The sequence below is a fragment of the Pelophylax lessonae genome (genome assembly GCF_965119305.1).
Source record: "Pelophylax lessonae genome assembly, chromosome: 3".
Classification (NCBI taxonomy): domain Eukaryota; kingdom Metazoa; phylum Chordata; class Amphibia; order Anura; family Ranidae; genus Pelophylax; species Pelophylax lessonae.
The window spans coordinates 327568118-327589344 of record NC_138770.1 but is presented as its reverse complement, the minus strand read 5'-3'; the positions used below and the strand labels follow the sequence as shown (position 1 = coordinate 327589344).

Here is a 21227-nt window from a genome sequence, read left to right as displayed (position 1 = left end):
CATTTCGCACTTCTATTGCTACCTTAAACTATTTCTGTCATTATAGAAATAAAGGGGTTGCCATACTCCCCTTCTGGCTTTAATACTTTAGGCCTTTTCACACTAGAGTGCCATATGGGAAAACCAACGTTCCATGCCACATTCAATTCTCACTGCCCTTGTGGTCTGCAGAGGGTGTCAGTGCAAATATTGGCACTGCAAATCCATTGTGTATGTCTGCATCAGATTGCACGGTACAAATGTACCAGGTAACCCGGTTGCAGTGAGTTTCCAAAAGTAGCACATGCACTACTTTTGGTGAAATGGACTGAAATTGCACTGCACAGAACTACATGTGAATCACACAGTGTGATTCACAGGCAGTTCCTAGTGTGGATGGGCTCTGAGTCACTGATTAAGGACCCATTCGCATCTATGCATGCATTTAGCAGTAAGCACTGTTAGCATATGTAGGTAAGAATGCTCCCTATAGTTTTCCTTTAAACACACAAAATTGCAGCACATTGTGAACTAGCTACATAGGAAAGAATGGGAGTTTTACGTAAAATGAATTTCTGTACAGTAAAATTAGACAAGTGTCAAAAGTTCCTCAACATAAACGAGAAAGATGGTCAGCATTGCAGCCAGGCATATGACATTATCAGAACAGATGTCAGCAGTCTGACACTCTATGGTTACAATTTTAATGCTTTTAAAGCGGTAGTACATTTTGTAAAAAAAAAAAAAAAAAACAAACAAAAACCTGTAAGACAATAGCATACTGTGCTAGTTTGCATTGCATACTAGCACATTATGAAATGCTTACCTTAGAACAGTGATGGCGAACCTTTTCGAACTGGAGTGCCCAAACTGCAACACAAAACCAACTTATCTGTTTCAAAGTGCCAGCGGGTTAAAACCGGGGGTGGGAAGGTGATATATCGCCTCCCAGCCACCTGTCTACTGCCTTCTGAAAAATTGATTCACTATGGATTGCTTCTCAGAAGAGCAGCAAGGGATGCTACAAGAAATGCCCAACCCAGCTAATCACCTCTGCATCCCAAAGCACCCCCTCTTTGCTTACTTCTACATGCCCTCCTCTGCTCACTCTGCACCCCCACAAAGCTGCTAATCTTGTAAAGGATAGCTGGTCAGTGGTGTGCGCTCTTCTTCCTCACGTGCTCACAGAGAGGGCTCTGCGTGCCAGCTGTGGCACACGTGCCATGGGTTCGCCATCACTTTCTTAGAACAAAGCCTACCAGCAGCGCACTGTCACTGCTGACAAGCCTTCCATCTTCACATGCTCCAGCCATCTGATTGGCCGAGTCACAATGACATCAGTCTTGCACATGGACGTGGGAGTTATGGCTGCGACACAGAGCTCTGAAGGGACGGCACAGGTATGCCATCCCAGTGATGTCACCTGGCTGCATGCAGTGTGAATGTCTCCTAAACAGTGCAAGTTTAGGAGATATTTACTGCACCTACAGGTAAGCCTTATTATAGGCCTACCTGAAGATTCAAACTTAAAAAAATACTTTACTACCACTTTAAATGAGTATGTTTAAAGAAATTATGGAAAAACTGTATATTTGGCAATGTATTTGTGAATGGCTTCTAACATTTGTATTAAATCTTTTACTTTCAAGAATTCCATGGTTCAAAGATCTGATGCCCAACCCGTGGCCCCTGCAGACAGTATTCTCTGTTTTGCTGATTATTCAAGCCAGTGAAGGAGAATATTCTATAGACTGGCTTTAAATAGTCAGATGGTTTGGTTTATTTCTTCCACACTAGCTCACTTTTTTCAGGGCTGTCCATCATTTTCCTCTCTTAATCCCCCCCCCCCCCACACATATCTTTTCTAATGTATCCTGCAGATAGAAATAGCAAATATGGCAGAAGTAATTTTATTTTAAAGGTGTATAGGTGAACTTAACCTTTAAAGCAGACGCTCAACTTTTTAAACTACTTTTATTTATTTTTTTTATACCTTTTCTTTTAGGGCTCATTTGGGCACTTCTGGGGTTCTTGGCAAGGTAGAATGATGCCCAGTTGCCTGCAGCCTCCTGGAATACAACTGGCTGGCTCTTCTATTTGATGTCCTGATGATACACCGCAGCACATGTGTATCATCAAGGGGGCTCACTGTAAGAACCCAGAAGGGACAGACAGCTCTCAATGAACTAGGAAGATGGTTACATAGGACCCGGTGTGCAGCAGTGAATTATAGTAGTTAAACGCTGGATTCCCTGGACGTGCGAGTATTTGTTTTGAAGATAACCCAGCAAACAAGGTAAGAGGGGATTAGGGGAAAAAATTAAATAACCTAGGCAGGCAAAAGATCCTCTTTAAGATTTACTTATATGAAATGGTGTGCTTGTGAGCCTATGCAGAGACATCAGATTAAATATTCTAATGGACAAGATTGTATGTGAATGATACAGTGAACCAGTTTGCATGTGACAAACACACACACACACGCATATATATATATATTTTAAAGATATGAACTTAAATGGTCTATCCATAGAATCTCTGCTTCTAATTCCATTCAGAATGAGAGTGTCCCACTTTTGGACTTCTCTATCCATTCATTCACTTTAGCATAGGGGAAGTGACTGCTTCCCGAGCACACAGCACAGGGGACACACATGAACTCAGGTCACAGCTGCAGTGCTGCTGTTGAGCGAGACAGCTTCACATGCTCTTCCCCTGACATTTATTCCCTCATGTCTCTCCCTGAAAAGGGCACAGCTCATTTAGGCTTATAGGGCGGGCTTACACAGCCCTCCCTATAGTAAAAGAGGGGAGGTCTAGCTTAGCTTGAGCACATGTCCTCTGCTTGCTGTTTAAGGATAAGTACTTCAGGTTAATAATCTTTCACTCAAAGCAAAGCAAGGCAGCTTTAATCTGGAAATACCTGAAAGAAAGTGTCAGCTCCTGAGCAGAACTAAAGATCAGGGCTCATTTATTTCTGGTTGCCCAAGCATCATCTGTCTTTATCAAAGAGAGATACAAGCATCATCTGTCTTTAGTCCAAAGAAGATACATTAAGATGTGGCTATCTGCTGTCACTGTTCTGCTGGTGGCTGTCAGGAGCTTTGATGTGGCTCTGGCACAAAATCGTAAAGCTGTGGAGAATGCAGGAAAGAAGCAATATCAGGTGCAGCATGGGGCATGCAGCTATACCTTTCTGCTTCCAGAGGTGGACAGCTGCCGCACAGCCCCTGCCAATCCCTACGTGTCCAACTCAGTGCAAAGGGATGCCCCACTGGACTATGACGACTCTGTCCAGAGACTTCAACTACTGGAGAACATCATGGAGAACAACACACAGTGGCTTCAGAAGGTAATATTGATATCACCATGTTAAAATTCAAAATAGGACAGTATTTTTGTTTTGCATGGGAAGGGGAATCTAGAACAATTTGCCTTTTGTTACAGAATTCTAATACAACTATTTAAGTCTTGTCTGAAAGCTTTTAAATGGCTTAGGCAATGCAATGATTTGGCTTGTTTGAAGTTGCACAGGTAAAGGTGTACACTGTAGTTTTGAGTAGGCAGTAAAAAAGCTAAAAGATCATGATGTGGAAACTGAACATGAATGAGTGTTAACAATGGTATTAACATTTGTGTGCACATAAGATGCAAATAGTATGTAACAAACTTTTGATGTGTAGTTGCCTAAAATTTCAAGAAATGGATCAGTCTACCGCAAGCAGTTCTCTTTTTAATCCACTCCTAAATGACTTTGCATTCCAGAGATTCCTTATCAATCAGTTTTGCCATAAAGTAAAATGTACTATCTTTTTACTGTCTGTCCTACCTTTGTGAAACCCAGGCTACACTCACAGCTGTGTTTTTTTTGTGGCACATTTTACCATCCATCCCAACAAAAGACATAATTTGATGGGAACTGCACCAAACGTGCAACAAGTAGAAGTTCTCGTTTAAACACACTTGTGTGAATGTAGCCATAATGCTGTAGAACAATCGTAGAAGATTAGGTACAGTACATAGATCAATGTAAAAGAGCATAACTCCAAAGAGAAGCTCCTCCAACACAAAATACACAAGGCAGCAACCCTTAGAAACTGGCATCTAGAATTCAGTGACAGTTGGCAAAATCTCTAAAACAGTTTGCCAATGCTCATCAGTTATGCTTCAACAATGTAAGCATTTATTTAACACATTAAAAAAAAAAAAAAAAAAGAATGTTTAAAAACAAAATGAATAGGGAAGTGGGTTAATCAGCAAACTGTTGTTAAGAAAGGTGAGTATATATTTGGTTTGAGATCCTTTTACTGCCAGTATTTTTAAAAGGAAACAAAATGGCTTGTTTGGGTAAAATCAATGAAAAATGCATTCAGTAATTGAAAAGGAAAAACAAACGAAAATATATTATAGTGCATATAAACTTACATTCCCTAAGGCCTCCCTCAGACCTCTCCAGTGCGTTACACCATAAGCATTATCCTGCTTTACATAAAGTCTATTCATTTTCAATGGACTGCCAATGCTCAACAGTGCTTGATAGACCACCATGCATCATTCGTTTTCAACATAGCGCTGGCAAGGTGTGATGGGATGCCATTCAAATAAAAAGCACTGTAATACAGCATTGTGTGTGTTGTCCTAAAGCATAATTATGAGACTAGCCAATAATCTATTGTTTTAGCCCTGCCTGGGGATTTCAGTATTCTTGTTACATATATAAATGGAAATTTGTCTGCAAGAGAAGGACATGCAGCAGTCCACCAATTCGATACATTTTAAACATTATTTTTTAGGTTTGTGAGTGTTCAGATTCATATTACGATGTGAATTACAACTTGTAAGCCATTATCCATTTTGACATTTTTAACACTTATCTGCAGTCCAGCAGTACAAAGAGCCCCTGATTTCCAACATCTGGAGATTTCAAGATACACTTCTAAAGCTGGATACACACAATACAATTATCTTTAGACTTTTTCCTTTAGATTTACCAAAACCATATAATATGGAGGTCAAACCTAAACACTTTCAATTTGTATGCAAGCAGGCAGGCCCTTGCACTACAAGGCTGAAGGTAAATCTATAGGAAATCTAACAACAAAAGTTGTATAGTGTGTATCCAGCTTAAATCCACAAATTTTCCACTGATGCATACTCTGCAAGGACAGCATCAATGGAAATACGAACCTCAGTTCTGTATCAATTTAATCACACTCTATAACACTGTGATTACTTCATTTAGGACAGATTCCGTTTAACTTAGCTGTATGATTAGTTAGCGTGATCTTTCAGACGACAGAAGCTTCCTGGGGCCGATACATTTGTTATGACTCTAGAATCAGGCACACTCTGCACCCACATAGTAAGGATAAGGGAGAGCTCGACCACCCACAGGTGAGCCCATTGAAACAGCTGTCTCTGATTTGATGCTCTGTGCTACTTGAAACGCATGGTGGATTTACCTACAATACAGACTGCATGCAGAACAAGTCCCTTGCGGCTGTTGTGAAGTCACCCTTCTCTGTGTCTCACACTGATTAGTACAGAAAGAAAAATACAGTCTGTACAGTACTAAGAGTGCAAGACAATAAATCATCTTTATGATTGTCACATGAGGGTCGTGTAAATGGATGCATGGAGCAGGGTTCACTGAGGGTCCACTGAGGGAATATTCTCATGGTGACAGCAGATGAAAAGACTTTACAATTCCAACTCTGCAGTGTGCTTGATCACAACCGGATACAGCATTTTTCATCTTCATTTAGAAAATAAATATTCCTGTTCATTAAAGCAACATGAATCAACTCTGAAGCATGGGTTTTATTGCATCGGGAAACTGAAGTTTTGCACAGTAATCCACAGCAACCATTTTACTCCTACTTGAACTTGAAACAGTAAAAAGTGAAATCTGATTGGTATCTATGGTTTCCTGCATATTTTCCTCCCTAAATAAACTAGATTATGTAAAATATGTTAAAAAATCAAAATATTCAAAATGAGCTTACTATTTAATTAAAACAGTTTAAACAGCCATAAACTAGAATGAAAATGAATAAACTTACTGATTACTTAATCATTTAAATCAGACTTTTACTAAGATGTTAACACAAAGCTATCCTAATCTTAGTGGGATAGAGACAATAGCACTCAGGGGGAACTAGAATACCTATCGTTTGGGAGAAAATGATGCTTGGCTCTGCCCTTCAGTGCTGTTCTTATAACCAAAAGCCTAGGCATTTGATCACATGATCTCTGCTAAAGATGAAGATCAGCCAATCAGAACCACAAATCTCCTCCTAAGCAGAGAAAGCCAGGAGTAATGTATTCTCAAGATTGGTCAAGTGTTTCAGCCCTTCTAGAACTCTTAATTTATTCACCCTAGTTAATTAGGGCATGGGTTTATTTGATAAACCAATGGTTTATTTTTTTTAAACCAATGAAATTATATAGCATTAAAATGGTTTTGACATTGTATCAATAACAAAAACAATTTAATCACTAAATTTATAAACTGGTTTCACAAAATAGTAATTTGGAATATGCTAAAGGCAACACAGAGTGAACCCTTAATACAGGACCTTTATTAGAAGCAGACATTTGGAAAGCTAATTGTTCCAAACACATGCATAAAGTAGGTTGCGAGAGTGAAAGTTTGCCTGTTGGCATCCCATCTCATACTTCAATAAATGTCTAGGAGTCACGTACAATAGGGTTACACCTCTGCATACTTAGAGTAATTTACATGGAACACATTTCAACTGTTAAACGATCCATTCTAATTTAAGCCAAGTAATTGTCCCATCTGTTTCCATTTTGTTGGATCAATTTGCTTTTAGTCTGCATTTTATGTACTCAATTTGTATTGTAACTTATGGCATCTTAGAACCTCCTCAGGTTACAGCTGTAAGCATAGGTCAAGTGGTATTAAGACGAAGGACTAGTTTAGTACCACTATGAACCATAGCACCGACTTCCAATTTGACCTTAGGCAGTGATTACTTTGTCTCCATATGTCACATACCTAAATTATGCTAAAATTTGTTCAAACAAGAATACCAACAGATGTTGGCAAATGTTTAAGCAGAGCATTGCTTTTCCTAATTTCAAAAGGTTTTACGTTTTTAAGACAGACTACACGTAAACATTGACACCTTCATCAAATCTAAAGTAACTTGAAAAGATGATGATTTAACTTAAAAAAAAGACTCAATATAAAATAAGGAAAATAGCTACTTCTAAAGGGATTGTCAATAAGGTTGGCTGCCCACTGGCAGACTACAAAGTAAGATTCCTTATCTAAGCACTCAAAGTGGGTAGAAGCTCTAACAACAGAAATCCTGTGAAGTGGTAATCAGAGATGGTGCATCAGAGAAAAATTGTATGACTTGTAAATAAAACTGGAAGTCATGGAACCAGAAAAAAGACAAAATTTGGGACAGAATTACCTGTTCTGCATTAAATCCTTGAGTAATAAAAATAAATTGTTAAAGCACCTTAGCAAGTTCTGGAATGAGGTTGTATAATCTCCAGGTCTACTTTCCATTTCCAAATATGCAGCCTAAAAGGAGGGCATGTTGCAAAGATTTAGGTAATGTGACCTGGAAGAGATTTATTCTTCAAAGCACTTAATAGACATGACACAGGGAGGCAAAATCAGCCTGTATGGGCGATAAGACGCTAATGTCATGGAAGATTTTGCCTCCAGTTCACACTCTGCTCTGTTATTGTGATGCAACCACTGCAACATCAGGACTGAAATTTAGGGCCTAATTTATCAAGAATGCAGGATGCAGAATATTTATTTAAAAGTATGATTTGGCATATAGAGATCTACAAATAATGTCTTAATACCCACTGTAAGGTCAATATCTTATTTAAAGCAGAGCTCCACCCAAAAGTGGAAGCTCTGCTTGTTTGCCTCCTCCCTGCCTCATTTGGCACCTTTCTGGGGGAGGGCCACCTAGTTTTGACAGGTACCCCACTTCTGGCTGCCTTTGCAGTGCCAAACTCAGCCAGAAGTTCGCCCCCCCCTTTCCCCACCGCAGGGCCATTCACAAAGTGCAGCGCGTTTCGCAGTAGAGAACCAGCTTTGAAGCCACAAGGCTTTACTGCTGGCTACCCTTAGCTGCGATGCCAGTACCAAAGAGCCGATTGAAAAATCAGCTCGGGTGAAGACACTGCTGGATTCATGGACAGGTAAGTGTCCTTATATTAAAAGTCAGTAGCTACTTTATTTTTAGCTGCTGACTTTTAATTTTTATTTAAGGAGCCTGGAGCTCCTCTTTAAGATTAGAAGCCACTGGATAAAAACAGTAAATGAGATGCTTCTTTTATATTTGTTTATCTTAAGATCAAGGTAAAAAAACCCTACTGACATTTATTAAATCATAAATGTTAAGTCACTAAAGCAAGTAGCCTAAATGGTATGTTTAAGAAAGAGATAAGAGTATCCTTTTAACACATGCATGAACTCATACATATCACAAGAGAAAACAAATCTGTAGTTTAATAGCTTCTGTACTGAAGTCATATTTCTATTGTCACAACTGGAAACTTGCCAATTATGCATCAACCAGTTTTATGCTTTCTAAAATGTAGTAATGGTATTTTTATATATACAAAAGTAAAAATGGGCTAACAGGAGCACCTCTTTTGGTTTACACCCGTTACCCTTATTGCCCAGAATTTAACTTTGAAATTAAGCTGTATAATGTAGCGAGAAATGATTTGCTTGTTCCTGAGAAACATATAATTGCATGGCTTAATTCAAAGAGACCCGTGCTGAGAAAAAATATGTCTAATGAAACTGATAGCTCTCTTTCTGAAAATGCGAGATATCTGGCAGAAATAGTGATTAAATGGCTTCAGTATTTGAGACACTGCCTGAAATTAGGCATGCGGTTCAACAGTTCTAACTTGCACTTGCTGTATGTTTGTTCTGGGTCTGTATCTTAGAAATTATTAAATCCATTCCATGAGGATGACAGCCAGTCAACTAGTATATGCAACTCTCTGCCAGGCTTAAAGTGGTTAAGTCAGATATTTCAATTCCTACCAGCCCCTCTGTAAAAATATGCTGGGCTACACAATGTGTTTTTATTTTTAAAATTTGGCAGCTAAATACCTTTTTTATATCGCTGATGTGCGGCCACGTGACTGCCCACCCTCCTTTCCTGATCTACGAACTACAGTGGGAGGGGCAGAGTTTCCCCTCTGGCGTCAGCCTGGCAGTCACGTGAAAAAAAGGCATTTAGCTGCCGATAAAAAAAAAAAAGAAAAAACACACACACTGTGTAGTACATCTTGCTATTGCAGAGGGGATGGCAGGAATTTGAAATCACTAACTTATTACAGATGAAATAGCAGCTGGAGGGGTGGGGAGGAGACGGCTTACTACACAGATTCGCCAAGCTGACAGGGAGACGGGAGGAGAGCAGTGGGATGACAGAGGCGCGCAATCTAACCACAGTATCATGGATCAACAGCCATGATTACCGTGGTCAGTACACTAAGGAGGGCACAGGAACAGGCAGGATCAACCAGGTATAATACAACATAGAAAGGAACAAATGACACTGCAGAAGCACTATGCGGTTTAACATGCATTAAAGGAACAGGATTTTTTTTTTGTTTAGGGTTACAAGCACTTTAACCCTGGCAGGTAAGGTAATGGTGCATTCTGATAAAACAGTTTGTTTGTGCTTGCCTCTTTGATGGCGACATTGCAATCTCATGGTTTTATTATACCTGGTGGGTAAAATAATGGTGGGATTTTTTATGTACAGTACAAAACCATTAATAGATCAAACATAATGGGAAGGTGATAGTGAATTGTTTCAGAGCTGCTAGAATGAAAAATAGGTGCCCGATTACATTTCATTAAAGCGTACTGACGCTATGGAGCTCCACTGGCTACAGTATGTGGGAATCGGTCATTGTTAAACGGTAAAGAAATTACCTTCTCTTCTTGCTTCCTTTTGATCGGTTAAGTGCACCAAAGAAATTGTTTTGTTATATTTGTTCAACAAGTGCAAAAATACCGGTTGATCCTATCAGAAATCTTGTAAGCTGGTAATTTCCTGTATTTTCTTGCCTCTGCTGACTGTTATCAGTGTTTTAAGCTCTATGGGCTCCAAAACACTTTCCCATGTTATAGAGGTGAGGAGAAGAGGAGATGCTCTGTTCTAAAAACACTTTCTGTTCTAAGGTGACAGTGCAGCTTCTCCATAGATACAGTACAGTGACTTTGCATTCTCATCTTAAGAAAGTGTGTTACTGCCAGTGTCACCAGGTGAAAAGGAAAACCTCCTTGAAAGAAAATAATGCAGCCTACACATTTAAAGACATATCTGCATTATGTTACATTTTGTTATTGGATTTAGATACATTGTATTTCCTAGGACACTTCCATTCACTATACAATTTGTGGAGAATAGTTGCAATAATGGTTTAGTAGAAAAGTGTTATTTTGTATCATTTTAATGAAATGAATAGGCAAAGGCCTCAAACATTCGGTTTAATAAATTTAATTCAATTTATGTATCGCTTTATATACACAGTGCTTCAAATAATAAAATATAATAAATCTGTCCTAAACTTATAAAAACATTACTAGGCAGTTCGTGTTTGGCGGCGTTGGGGAGTAATATAGCGCTGTCATCAAGCTGTATTGTACTGTGATCATTTTAAACAAAAGGTAAAAGTTAGGTAACCGATAACAAAAAGTTGCTCTGGATTACTATATCAGTGAGCCACGTAAATTAGCTTACACTGAAAATATGTGCTTCAAGACACAGAAATATTTCTCATTTGCATTTCAGAGATCAGCCAGTGTTACTGACCTGATGTGTACACACATTCTGGAGACACTGAAAATGGAGATTGAACACACATGTTTACTCTGCATGTTAGAAGAATTGAAGATCCTTACCAACAGTGTTTACAGGAATGTGACAGGGAGAATGAGAGGTCTCGAAAATAATTTGTGGAGCTAGGATAACTCGGGACCAAATAGTTCTGGCAATTTAGTGCATATGCTTTAGTTCCAGGAACAAGCCAGACCTGGGTCACATGATCCTGACAGATAATAATGTTTCTAGGAGTTATTTCATTTTGCAATTTAAAAAAAAGGCAGTTTCTAAATCCCTCCTATAATAACTAGATTAGGGTTAGCTTAGACCAATGGGGAAATATTTTAAAGCAAATTTCTCATGCGAGTTAGAATAGTGTTGCAATCCTAAACTGAAAAATGTTTAGGTTTAGTGCCTCATAGTTGAAGCGTAAATGCTCCTTTAGTTTAAGTATATCCCTTGTGCTCCACATCAAATCTGCAAATAAGGAGACCTGCTGTCAAATGAATGTACCTTTTCATTGCTATGATTGCCTGACCAGTGTTTACTGGTAATGCTGTAGCATTCCTGGTAACCAGAAAATCAAAAAAATGGAGTGTACACACTGAACCCTGAGCCATAGACATTATAAGCCATGTTGCGCTTTCTGGTTTGGCTCACTTCACCAAAATGGACATTATTCTCAATATAGAGTACAAGCAGAATTTTATAGAAGGAATTGTAATATATGTAAAATGTGCTGGCCCTGGGCATTGTACACTTACAAAATAATGAGGAGGTAGAAAAGGAGGGATGAATGTTTAGAATTGCACCTACCTTTTACATTTCTGACATCAAAGTAGAACACTAAAGAACAAGTCTGAATGGACCTAAATAGGCTTTTCCTTAAACTATCCAGAAAGCTGATCAATATATCAACAATCAATATATGGCAGGTCATATATTATGCAATTTTGTTTCCTTCAAGCACGTATTGAAGGAAAGAAAATTGCTCGATTCCTCCCATCAACACAATCTGTTTTTATGGGGGAAGCTATCCCACAGCGCTATTGTGTCCTGCCGACAGGTAGCGTGGTAAGCTTTCCCCACCGGTAAAATATGATGATTACTGCTGGTGGTTATAGCCCTCAGCAGTGATCAGGAAGAAAAAAAAATGGACAGGCTGGTTGTACTGAAATCGATCGACAGATCAACTTCATTTACAACCAGCCTGCCATAGATAAAACGAAATTCATCCGGTTCCTGCTGAACTGAGCTATGGCCTGCTTAAAAAATGTCAGTCAGTGATGATCTTTGGCTGTATGAGATCACCATGTGACATCCTATGCTGTATCCAGTATAAAGTAAAGGTTAAGCACAAAAGTCTAACATTTAAGTATTCAGATTTTGCCTTATGGATGCATAGCAAAACCGCAGATCCACAACTTGACAGATGAAGAGGCTGGGTTAGGTGGTGCATGGCCTGCTTTATTATAAACACCAAACTATTATTTTAAAAAATGACTGCTCCATTACAAATATACGAAACAAAAGGCAGAAATTCCTTTGGAAACAATCTTCATGTAATCTGCATTGCATTCTTGCACAGCAAGTGTTCACTGACAGGGTCAAAGGATTTGGTGTTTTGGGATTAGCTGAGGGAAGTGGCAATCAGTGGAAAATACTGGTTGCAGAAAGGTGAGGTCGGGCAATCATTTTACAAATGTCACCCAGAATCTAGATGTTCACATGTCAACACTAAACATGTACTCTGGAGAAAAGGATTAGATTTCTCATGAAACCAGCTTAGTGTGAGAAATATACACAAAACTAATGGTGCCTGTAGCAGGACCTGACAACCAAGCAGATTCTCACTGAACAACTTAATAGTAGAGCATGGCCTTTTGTATGACAAGTATCTGAGTAGGGGGGAAAAAGAGCAATCTGCAGTAGCCATTCAGCAAGACAAGATGACTATTATGAGCTCAGTGGTTGCTGTAGGCAACAATAACACTTTCCTTTTGAAACAGTGACACATTTAAGTAGCATGTCTGTGCCTCGTCCCCTAATGATTGTCATATTAGAACTGGGAACGAGGGAGATCTCCGAGTGAAGAGTAAGACAGCTGTAAAATACTGGCGGGATAAGGGTCAACCTGTGGCCCAAAACTCTTCTCCCTTGGTTGAGTTCTGCCTGTATATGGTATCCATATGGTAACTTATTCTACCTGCAAACAAATATTAGGGCATTCATATTCCAGATTAGACTGCAAAATTATGTAGTGCAAAATACTAATCTAGTTAATTAGAACTTTTTCCTAAAATACTGCCTTCTCACCAATAACCCCATATAATTGATATTATTCCATAATTGATATTACTCCATTGCTAGTTTCTAGGCTAGCATGGTGATCCAAGCTGCTTTTGAATTATTGACCTGAAAAAAAGTATGCAGATCAGGAGTTTTGACTTCACTTGGACTTTCTAATCTACATGTTTGTTCCAAGCTGGTAACTCAAACTAGACAGAGAAAGTCAGGCAACTGGTATTCACCAAAGGAGATCAGCAATGAAGGTTGCCATTTTTTTTTTTCATTGCATAATATAATTCTCTCATGTGACCCTATTATTGGAGTGGTAAGTGGAGTACCCAAAGACTATCTTGGGACCAATTCGGTTTAATTTATTCATAAATTATATAGAGGTCGGTAGAAATAGCTTGATTTCAGTTTTTGCGGACAACACAAAAATAGGCAGACAATAACTTCACATCAGGATATACAAACTTTACAGGAAGACCTGAATAAAATAATGGGGTGGGCAACTACATGGCAAATGAGGTTTAATGTTGAAAAATGTAAAGTGATGCACTTTGTGCTTATATTTTTAGCCCCCAACTACTCACTTAGGGAAGAAGCTCTCAGAGAATCGAGGATGGAGAAAGATTTGGGGGCCCTGGTAGAAGACAGGCTGAGCAATAGCAGGCAATGTCAAGCTGCTGCCAGCAAAGCCAGCAGACTAAAAGAATGCATAAAAAGGGAATTTACTCCAGAGTTAAACCAATAATCCTGCCACTTTAATAAACACGGATTCGGCCATATCTGGAGTATTCCATCCAGTTCTGGTCACCAGTTCTCAGGAAGGATGTGCTGGAGTTGGAAAGAGTCCAGAGAAGCTCAACAAAATGAATAAGCGGACTGAAGGACCTCAATTATGAGGAAAAACTGCAGGCACTGAACATATTCTCTCTGGGGAAGAGATGCTTGAGAGGAGATATGATAGCAGTATACAAATACCTCAATGGTGACCGCAGCATAGGAAGAAAACTTCTCAGTGTATGAAGATACAGGGGCCACATGATGAAATTGCAGGAGAAGCGGTTTAACCTAAAGCTGCGTAGGGATTTTTTCACTGCCTGGGCGGTAAGGATGTGGAACTCTCTCACATCTGGTGGCATCAACAGGGAGTATTGATATTTTTAAAAGACTCTTGGATGTGCATCTTAGTGAACACAACATACAGGGATAAGGGAAATGACTATCAACAATTGACACACATACACCTACACAGTTAGAACTGGAAGGGCTGGCATCTTTATTCAACCTTACCTACTACAAAACTATTAAGATCCGGCTGTTCTATAAACATCTGTGACCAATTCTGCATCCAGTATATGGCCAGAACCTATAGCACATAAATATGGGTTTTCAACGCACTCATTCCATAGCTAGACAAACATACATGTGATCTAGATGATCTGTTTTACAGATTCTTTCCAGTGTTATCTTTTGTGTTTTACACACAAAAGCTATAAAACAATACTGTAAAACAGACTGCATGGGAACATTTACTATACTACTGTGTATTTGATTCAAGTGCACCATGTCTTCCTTACAGTTTAATTACTTTGAAATTAAAGCCACCAACAGATAATCTGTATTACAAACCTCATCAAATATCACTTGATACATTTACATTATAGAACAAACTGTGAAACATATTTCACCAGTTGCAGCAGGGCATATTTAGTCATTATGGCTTTGGCATTGCTTTGATCTGGATGGCAGGGGGCCGAAGAAATAAAACTTAAATTGATTTAGCTACAGATGCCTTATAAAAAAAAAAATCTTATAGCAAAAGAAAAACAAGTGGGGGAGATTTCCACATTAACCCATGTGATTCTACTTTTTCTGTTGCAAAACCAAAGATTAACATCAGTTAGTGGCAAGATACTAAAAGATAGAACAATACCCCCTCATATGCAGTAATAAATTCAGCAACTCAGTAGGATTGGATGGTTATCAATTAAAGCCATACTTTTAGCCTGTAGTTTATACTACAGGATAAATTACCATTTATGACCATACATGGGCCCTAATACTAACAATTCATAGCCATAGTGATGAAGAGAACGCAACATAAAGTACATTGCAAGGTTGCAAAGCTGAAAATAAAAAACAGCTTACAAACAAGATTACAATCTTTCTATGATATACTACTTTTTTTTGTTCAGACATCATATCAGTCTGCATTGATTATCCGTTTAGGTACTTAACCAGGGATGGTTTACAAACTCTTAACCTCTCATGTGTACAAAGTTTGTTTGTTATAGGTAAGAGAGAATCACAGGGAAATAAAATATCACATTAAACATTTGATCTTTGACTCTTCTCCATCCTTCATGACACAGTTTTTGTAAACGGAGGTCAAGCATTTGTTAAGGGCAAACACATCTAACAAGACTGCTTTAGCCCTTACATTCCTTGGTTTTTGCAGGTCCATGGAGTGGTGTGGAAACTACAGCCACCAAGACCTATTATTCATCACTGTAGACAGAATGCATGACTCCAGAAAAAGATCAGATCTCTCAGCAAATTGCAGACCACCAGGAACGTTACAAGATATTAGCCTCACAAGATGAATAAAAAAAACAAAACAATATATTATATTAAATAGTATCATCATGGCAAAAATTAAGACAGCAGTAGAAAGTGTACATTGGTTACGTAGCTATATTTTTTTCTGGCTTCATAAATCTACACATAGTAGAGTAACCACATGATAGCTACCAATCAATTTGTTTCCAGATTTTGAAAGTTGTCAGAAAACTAAAAATCTATGCACCTGAAAACAGACGCCTATGTGTAAAGGGATCTTTGTTTAGACTACATACACTGGGTTAGACACTTGCTATAATAAAACCCCTAGACCTGTTACTGCATTGTTGGCAAGAGGGACGTTTCACTTGCTTGAAAAACTCTGATCAGCCATTTGTATTGATGAAGGCGTTGGCCCAAGGTTGATGGAACAGTGTACAGAATTTTATGGGGTGACTTACATGTCTTGAGAAGCTCTGCATGCTTCAGATTCCATAGTGCTGTTTAGGACTAAGCTGTTCCCACTGATATTGATATCCATCAATATCATATGATGTTGACTTGCTAGGAAGTATCTTGCTGTCAAAACTAGATTTAAAATCCAAAATTTCCCCTATTAAGTCTTTAGGCTTCTCCCTCTTCAAAACAGCCTATCTTCCCATTAAACCCTAGAAGTTACTTTGATAATAGTTTTTCCTTGCAGCAATGATTCAAGGTAAATCAGGCATTAAAATTTCCCCCCAAGGCTCCAAGCAAATTTGAAGAGTAGATTTTAAATCACATGTGCTGGAAGCTTTATTCAGGCCTAAAGATGTACTCTAGAGCAAATAGTTGAAAACACAAATGAAATATACATTATATATATATATATGAGAGAGAGAGAGAGATTATATAAATGATCTGTTTTACTAGCCCACGGATCTGTATTTCTGTCCATAAAGTCCTGTGATTCATACATCCCTTCCACACAGTATAACTAGAAAGAAAACACTATCTTCTCTGTTGTAGCTAGATTTCCAGAAAGGAAGATACCTCTACTGAAACCACTGTGAGCTGCACAGTGCATGAAGAGCAGTTATAGCCATTTTTTTCTTTACATTTATGAACAAATTACCCACAATTATTCAGCAACACTGTGTTGGGCCAGAATAACAAAGAAAAAAGTAGGACACTTGAATTTACCAAATGAGGCATGCTTAGCTAAAATGTTACAATTATTAAATAACGTTGTAGAAAAAATGGATTTTTGTAAGAACTTACCGTAAAATCCTTTTCTCTTAAGCTCATTGACAGACGTAGTCTTCTTGATTCTCAAGAGCTGGGTTATGTTGTCTCCGCAGGAGTAGGACTAGGCAGAATGACAAAACGTTCTGGCTCCACCCTAGGGGGCAGTCCCTGAGGGTATATCCTCCCTCTCTCTGCTACAGGGAATCAGTTCTGTTTAAAGCAGTACAGAGAAATTAACCCAACCCAACTCAATGATAGAGGGGCGGGTACTACGTCTGTCAATGAGCTTAAGAGAAAAGGATTTTACGGTAAGTTCTTACAAAAATCCATTTTTCTCTATCGCTCATTGACAGACGTAGTCTTCTTGATTCTCAAGAGCTGGGACATCCAGAAGCAGTGCCACAAATGAGGGGTGGGATTGACAAAATCAAATCCAATCTAGTAGGCCCAACCGGTGCCAAACTAGAAGTTTTAAAGGCTCATTATAAACAAAGAATGAGACTAAAGAAAAATTTTCCAACGGAAAAAACCCTCGAGGTAGACCACTGGTCTCCTCAAATTGCGGCCTGCAAAACCTTGCGGCCAAATGAGGCATCAGACGATGCCATTACATCAACTTTATAATGTTTAGAGAAGGTATGCACCGACGACCAGGTAGCCGCCTTGCACACCTGGACCACGGACGCCTGATGGCGAAAGGCCCATGACGCACTAAGTGCCCGAGTGGAGTGCGCCTTAACAGGGAACGGGGGCTCCCGACCCTTAATAGAATAAGCCTGCACTACCGTCTGTCTGATCCATCTGGAAATGGTCGCGGCAGATGCAGGCAACCCCTTTTTGGGTCCATCTGGGATCACAAAAAGTGAATCCGTCTTGCGAAACGAGTCTGTCGTTTTCAAGTATACCCTGATCGCCCGGACCACATCCAAGGAGTGCAAAGCAAATTCCCGAGGATGACTGGGCTTAGGACACAGGGAAGGTAATACAATTTCTTCATTCAGATGAAATTCTGAAACTACTTTTGGTAGGAAGGATGGATTCGGACGAAGAACCACCTTATCTCTATGAACCACCAGATATGGTGAACGACAAGATAATGCGGCCAGTTCTGACACCCTGCGTGCAGAAGTAATAGCCACCAAGAAGGCCACCTTCTGGGACAACGAGGGTAGAGGAATCTCCCTAATATCTTCAAAGGGAGGTTTCTGAAGAACCGACAACACTAAATTAAGATCCCAGGGGGGTAACGGCGCGTGCACTGGCGGAGCCAGATGTCGCACCCCCTGGATGAAATTCCGCACCAAGGAATGAGTAGCCAAAGGCTTCTGAAAGAAGATGGCTAATGCTGAGACCTGACCCTTGATAGTACTCAAGGCCAGTTTCTGCTCAACCCCTTGTTGCAGAAAAGCCAATATTCGACTAATCGAATAAGAACGAGGACGGAACCCCAAAGGTTCACACCATGCAATGTAGGACTTCCATGTGCGATGATAAATCTTTCTGGAAGTCGCTTTCCTTGCTTCAACTAGAGTAGGAATAACTGAAGCTGACAAACCTTTGTCCTTCAGCACCTGGGTCTCAATAGCCAGGCCGTTAAAGCCAGCGATCGTAAAGCAGGATGGAAGATCGGTCCCTGAGACAGTAGATCCTCTCTGAGAGGAAGTCTCCACGGGACGTCCGCCACCAGTCTGACCATGTCGGCGTACCAAGCTCGACGAGGCCAGTCCGGAGCTACCAGGATTACTGGGATTCCTTCCTCCTCTACCCTGCGAAGAAGTCTTGGCAGTAACGCGAGAGGAGGGAAGGCATATATTAGCTGGTATTGCCCCCACGGGGCGATCAGTGCGTCTGCGGTTTCTGCTAGAGGATCGCGGGAGCGAGCCACGAATCTCTGAACTTTCCTGTTGAATCGTGATGCCAACAGATCCACATCCGGGGTGCCCCACCGTAGGCACAACTGGTGGAAAACGTCTGGATGGAGGGACCATTCCCCCTGATCCAGGGTCTGACGGCTGAGATAATCTGCCTGCCAATTCTCCACCCCCGGAATGAACACCGCAGAGATTGCTGGAACAAATCGTTCCGCCCAGCGAAGAATGCAAGCCACTTCTTTGGCCGCTCGGACACTCTTGGTGCCCCCCTGGTGATTGACATAAGCCACGGCCGTGGCATTGTCCGACTGGATCCGAACCGGGCTGCCCTGGAGCTGCTCGGTCCAGTGAATCAGACAAAGTCTGATCGCTCTCAGTTCCAATACATTTATCGGTAATCTGGATTCTTCCGGGGACCAAAGTCCCTGGGCAGATAATTGACCGAGAATTCCTCCCCATCCGGATAGACTGGCATCCGTGGTCACTATCGTCCAATATATTGGCAGAAATGACTTTCCCTGGCTGAGCATTGGAGACCGAAGCCACCAAACCAGAGACTCTCTGGTCTGTTTGCTCAATCGTATCTGATTGTCCAGGGATTCCGGATTCCGATTCCATCTGAGGAGAATCTCTTGCTGAAGAATTCGGGTATGGGACTGGGCAAATGGGACTGCTTCGAATGAAGCCACCATCAACCCCAGAACCCTCATGCAAGTCCGAAGGGAAGACCAGCTGTTGGACAGTAACAACTGGACTGCTGATTGAATCTTTCGAAGTTTCCCTACCGGAAGAAACACTCTTGTCCTGACTGTGTCTAGAAGTAGACCCAGATATTCGAGCCTCTGGGTGGGAACCAGAAAAGACTTTTGCTGGTTCACCAGCCACCCGAATTCCTGTAAAGAAATCATAGTAATTTCTATGTTTTGTAGCAAGGTCTGAGGAGACTCTGCATGAAGCAGAAGATCGTCTAGGTAACCTAGAATCGATATACCTCTTTGGCGCAGAAGTGCCAACATTGGGGCCAACACTTTTGTGAAGACCCGCGGAGCCGTGGCGAGACCGAAAGGTAACGCCACAAACTGATAGTGGTTCTCCTCTACGGAAAAGCGTAGAAAACGCTGATGTCCTGCGAAAATGGGAATGTGAAGATAGGCGTCCTTGATGTCTATGGACGCTAGGACATCCCCTGGATGCAGGAAGGCTGCTACCGTGCGAATGGACTCCATTCTGAATCTTCTTATGTTGACGAAAGAATTGAGTGCTCTTAAGTCCAGAATTGGACGCACTTTGCCCTCTTTCCTGGGTATTGTAAACAGGTTTGAATAAAACCCTTGAAACCGTTCTGTCCAAGGAACGTGGACTACCACTCCTTGTTGTAGTAGATCTGTGACTGCTCTCCGCAAATCTTCTAGACGATCCGGAGATAGTCGGATATTGGAAGGGAAGAATCGCGCCGGTGGGAGAGATCGAAACTCGATCTTGTACCCTGACTTTATGACTTCGCAAACCCATTTGTCCGGGATTCTGGAAAGCCATGGATCCGGGAACCGGCGAAGACGTCCCCCCACCCCAGTTATGGGTGGGGGCGCACCTTCAGGCTTTGGATGGTTTATCTTCAGGTCTGGAGGGGGCGGGCTTTTGCTTGCCCGACCAACGACCCCTGACGCCTCCTGTAGGAACCTTGGAGGACTTAGTTTTTTCACCCGCTGGACGAAAAAACCTCTTGTGAGCAGAAAAAGAAGGCCCTCGTGTTTGACGAGTTCCTCTACCTTTAAAATTTTGCGGTAAAAAGGTGCTTTTTCCACCGGTGAGATCCTTAATGATCTCATCTAAGTTGGCTCCAAATAGACGTTCTCCTGAAAAGGGGATATTAGCCAATGCTTTTTTGGAACCTTGGTCGGCTATCCAACCTTTTAGCCACAGTGTACGCCTGAGAACCACTGCTGAGACTGATGCTCGCGCCATTAATGGAGTGGCGTCTAACGCCGCATCACATACAAACTGTAACCCCTGTATCATTTGTTCCAACAAATCGGATACCGCCTGAGGGACTTCTTCTAAGTCCCGGCGTAACCACTTGGTCCATTCAGTTACAGCCTGCGAAACCAGACCAATAGCAATTATTGGCCTGAAAGCTGATCCAATCAAGGAAAACATGGTGCAAGACATAGCTTCTATCTTGCGATCCACTGGATCTTTAAAAGACGGAGCGTCTTCTAAAGGAATAACCGTGGCTTTATTCAATCTAGCAATTAGTGAATCCACCACAGGTGGTTCTGTCCATTTCTTAATAAGGGTTTCCTCAAACGGATAACGCCTGTCAATGCGTTTGGAAATATTAAAAGTGCGTTTTGGCAGACGCCATTCTTCATCGATTGGATTGCCAAAACATTTGGGCAATGGAAAAACCTTTGCCACTTTGATGCGCTTTTTAGTCCCAAAAGGG

At 40.7% G+C, this 21227-nt stretch overlaps 3 protein-coding genes across 3 annotated transcripts in view; 1 reads left to right on the top strand and 2 right to left on the bottom strand.

Annotated features, from left to right (window-relative positions):
- MCPH1 (microcephalin 1) overlaps window positions 1-21227 on the bottom strand; it is a 592087-nt gene that overhangs the window by 195898 nt on the left and 374962 nt on the right. The gene's annotated exons all lie outside the window — the stretch shown is intronic.
- TMEM14A (transmembrane protein 14A) overlaps window positions 1-21227 on the bottom strand; it is a 1080999-nt gene that overhangs the window by 823708 nt on the left and 236064 nt on the right. The gene's annotated exons all lie outside the window — the stretch shown is intronic.
- The window catches only part of ANGPT2 (angiopoietin 2), a 74568-nt gene continuing 56061 nt past the window's right edge, over window positions 2721-21227 (top strand). The window contains exon 1 of the mRNA XM_082249373.1: window positions 2721-3331. Coding sequence (XP_082105499.1) covers window positions 3038-3331 — 294 coding nt within the window. The 5' untranslated portion in view covers window positions 2721-3037. The remainder of the gene's footprint in view (window positions 3332-21227) is intronic.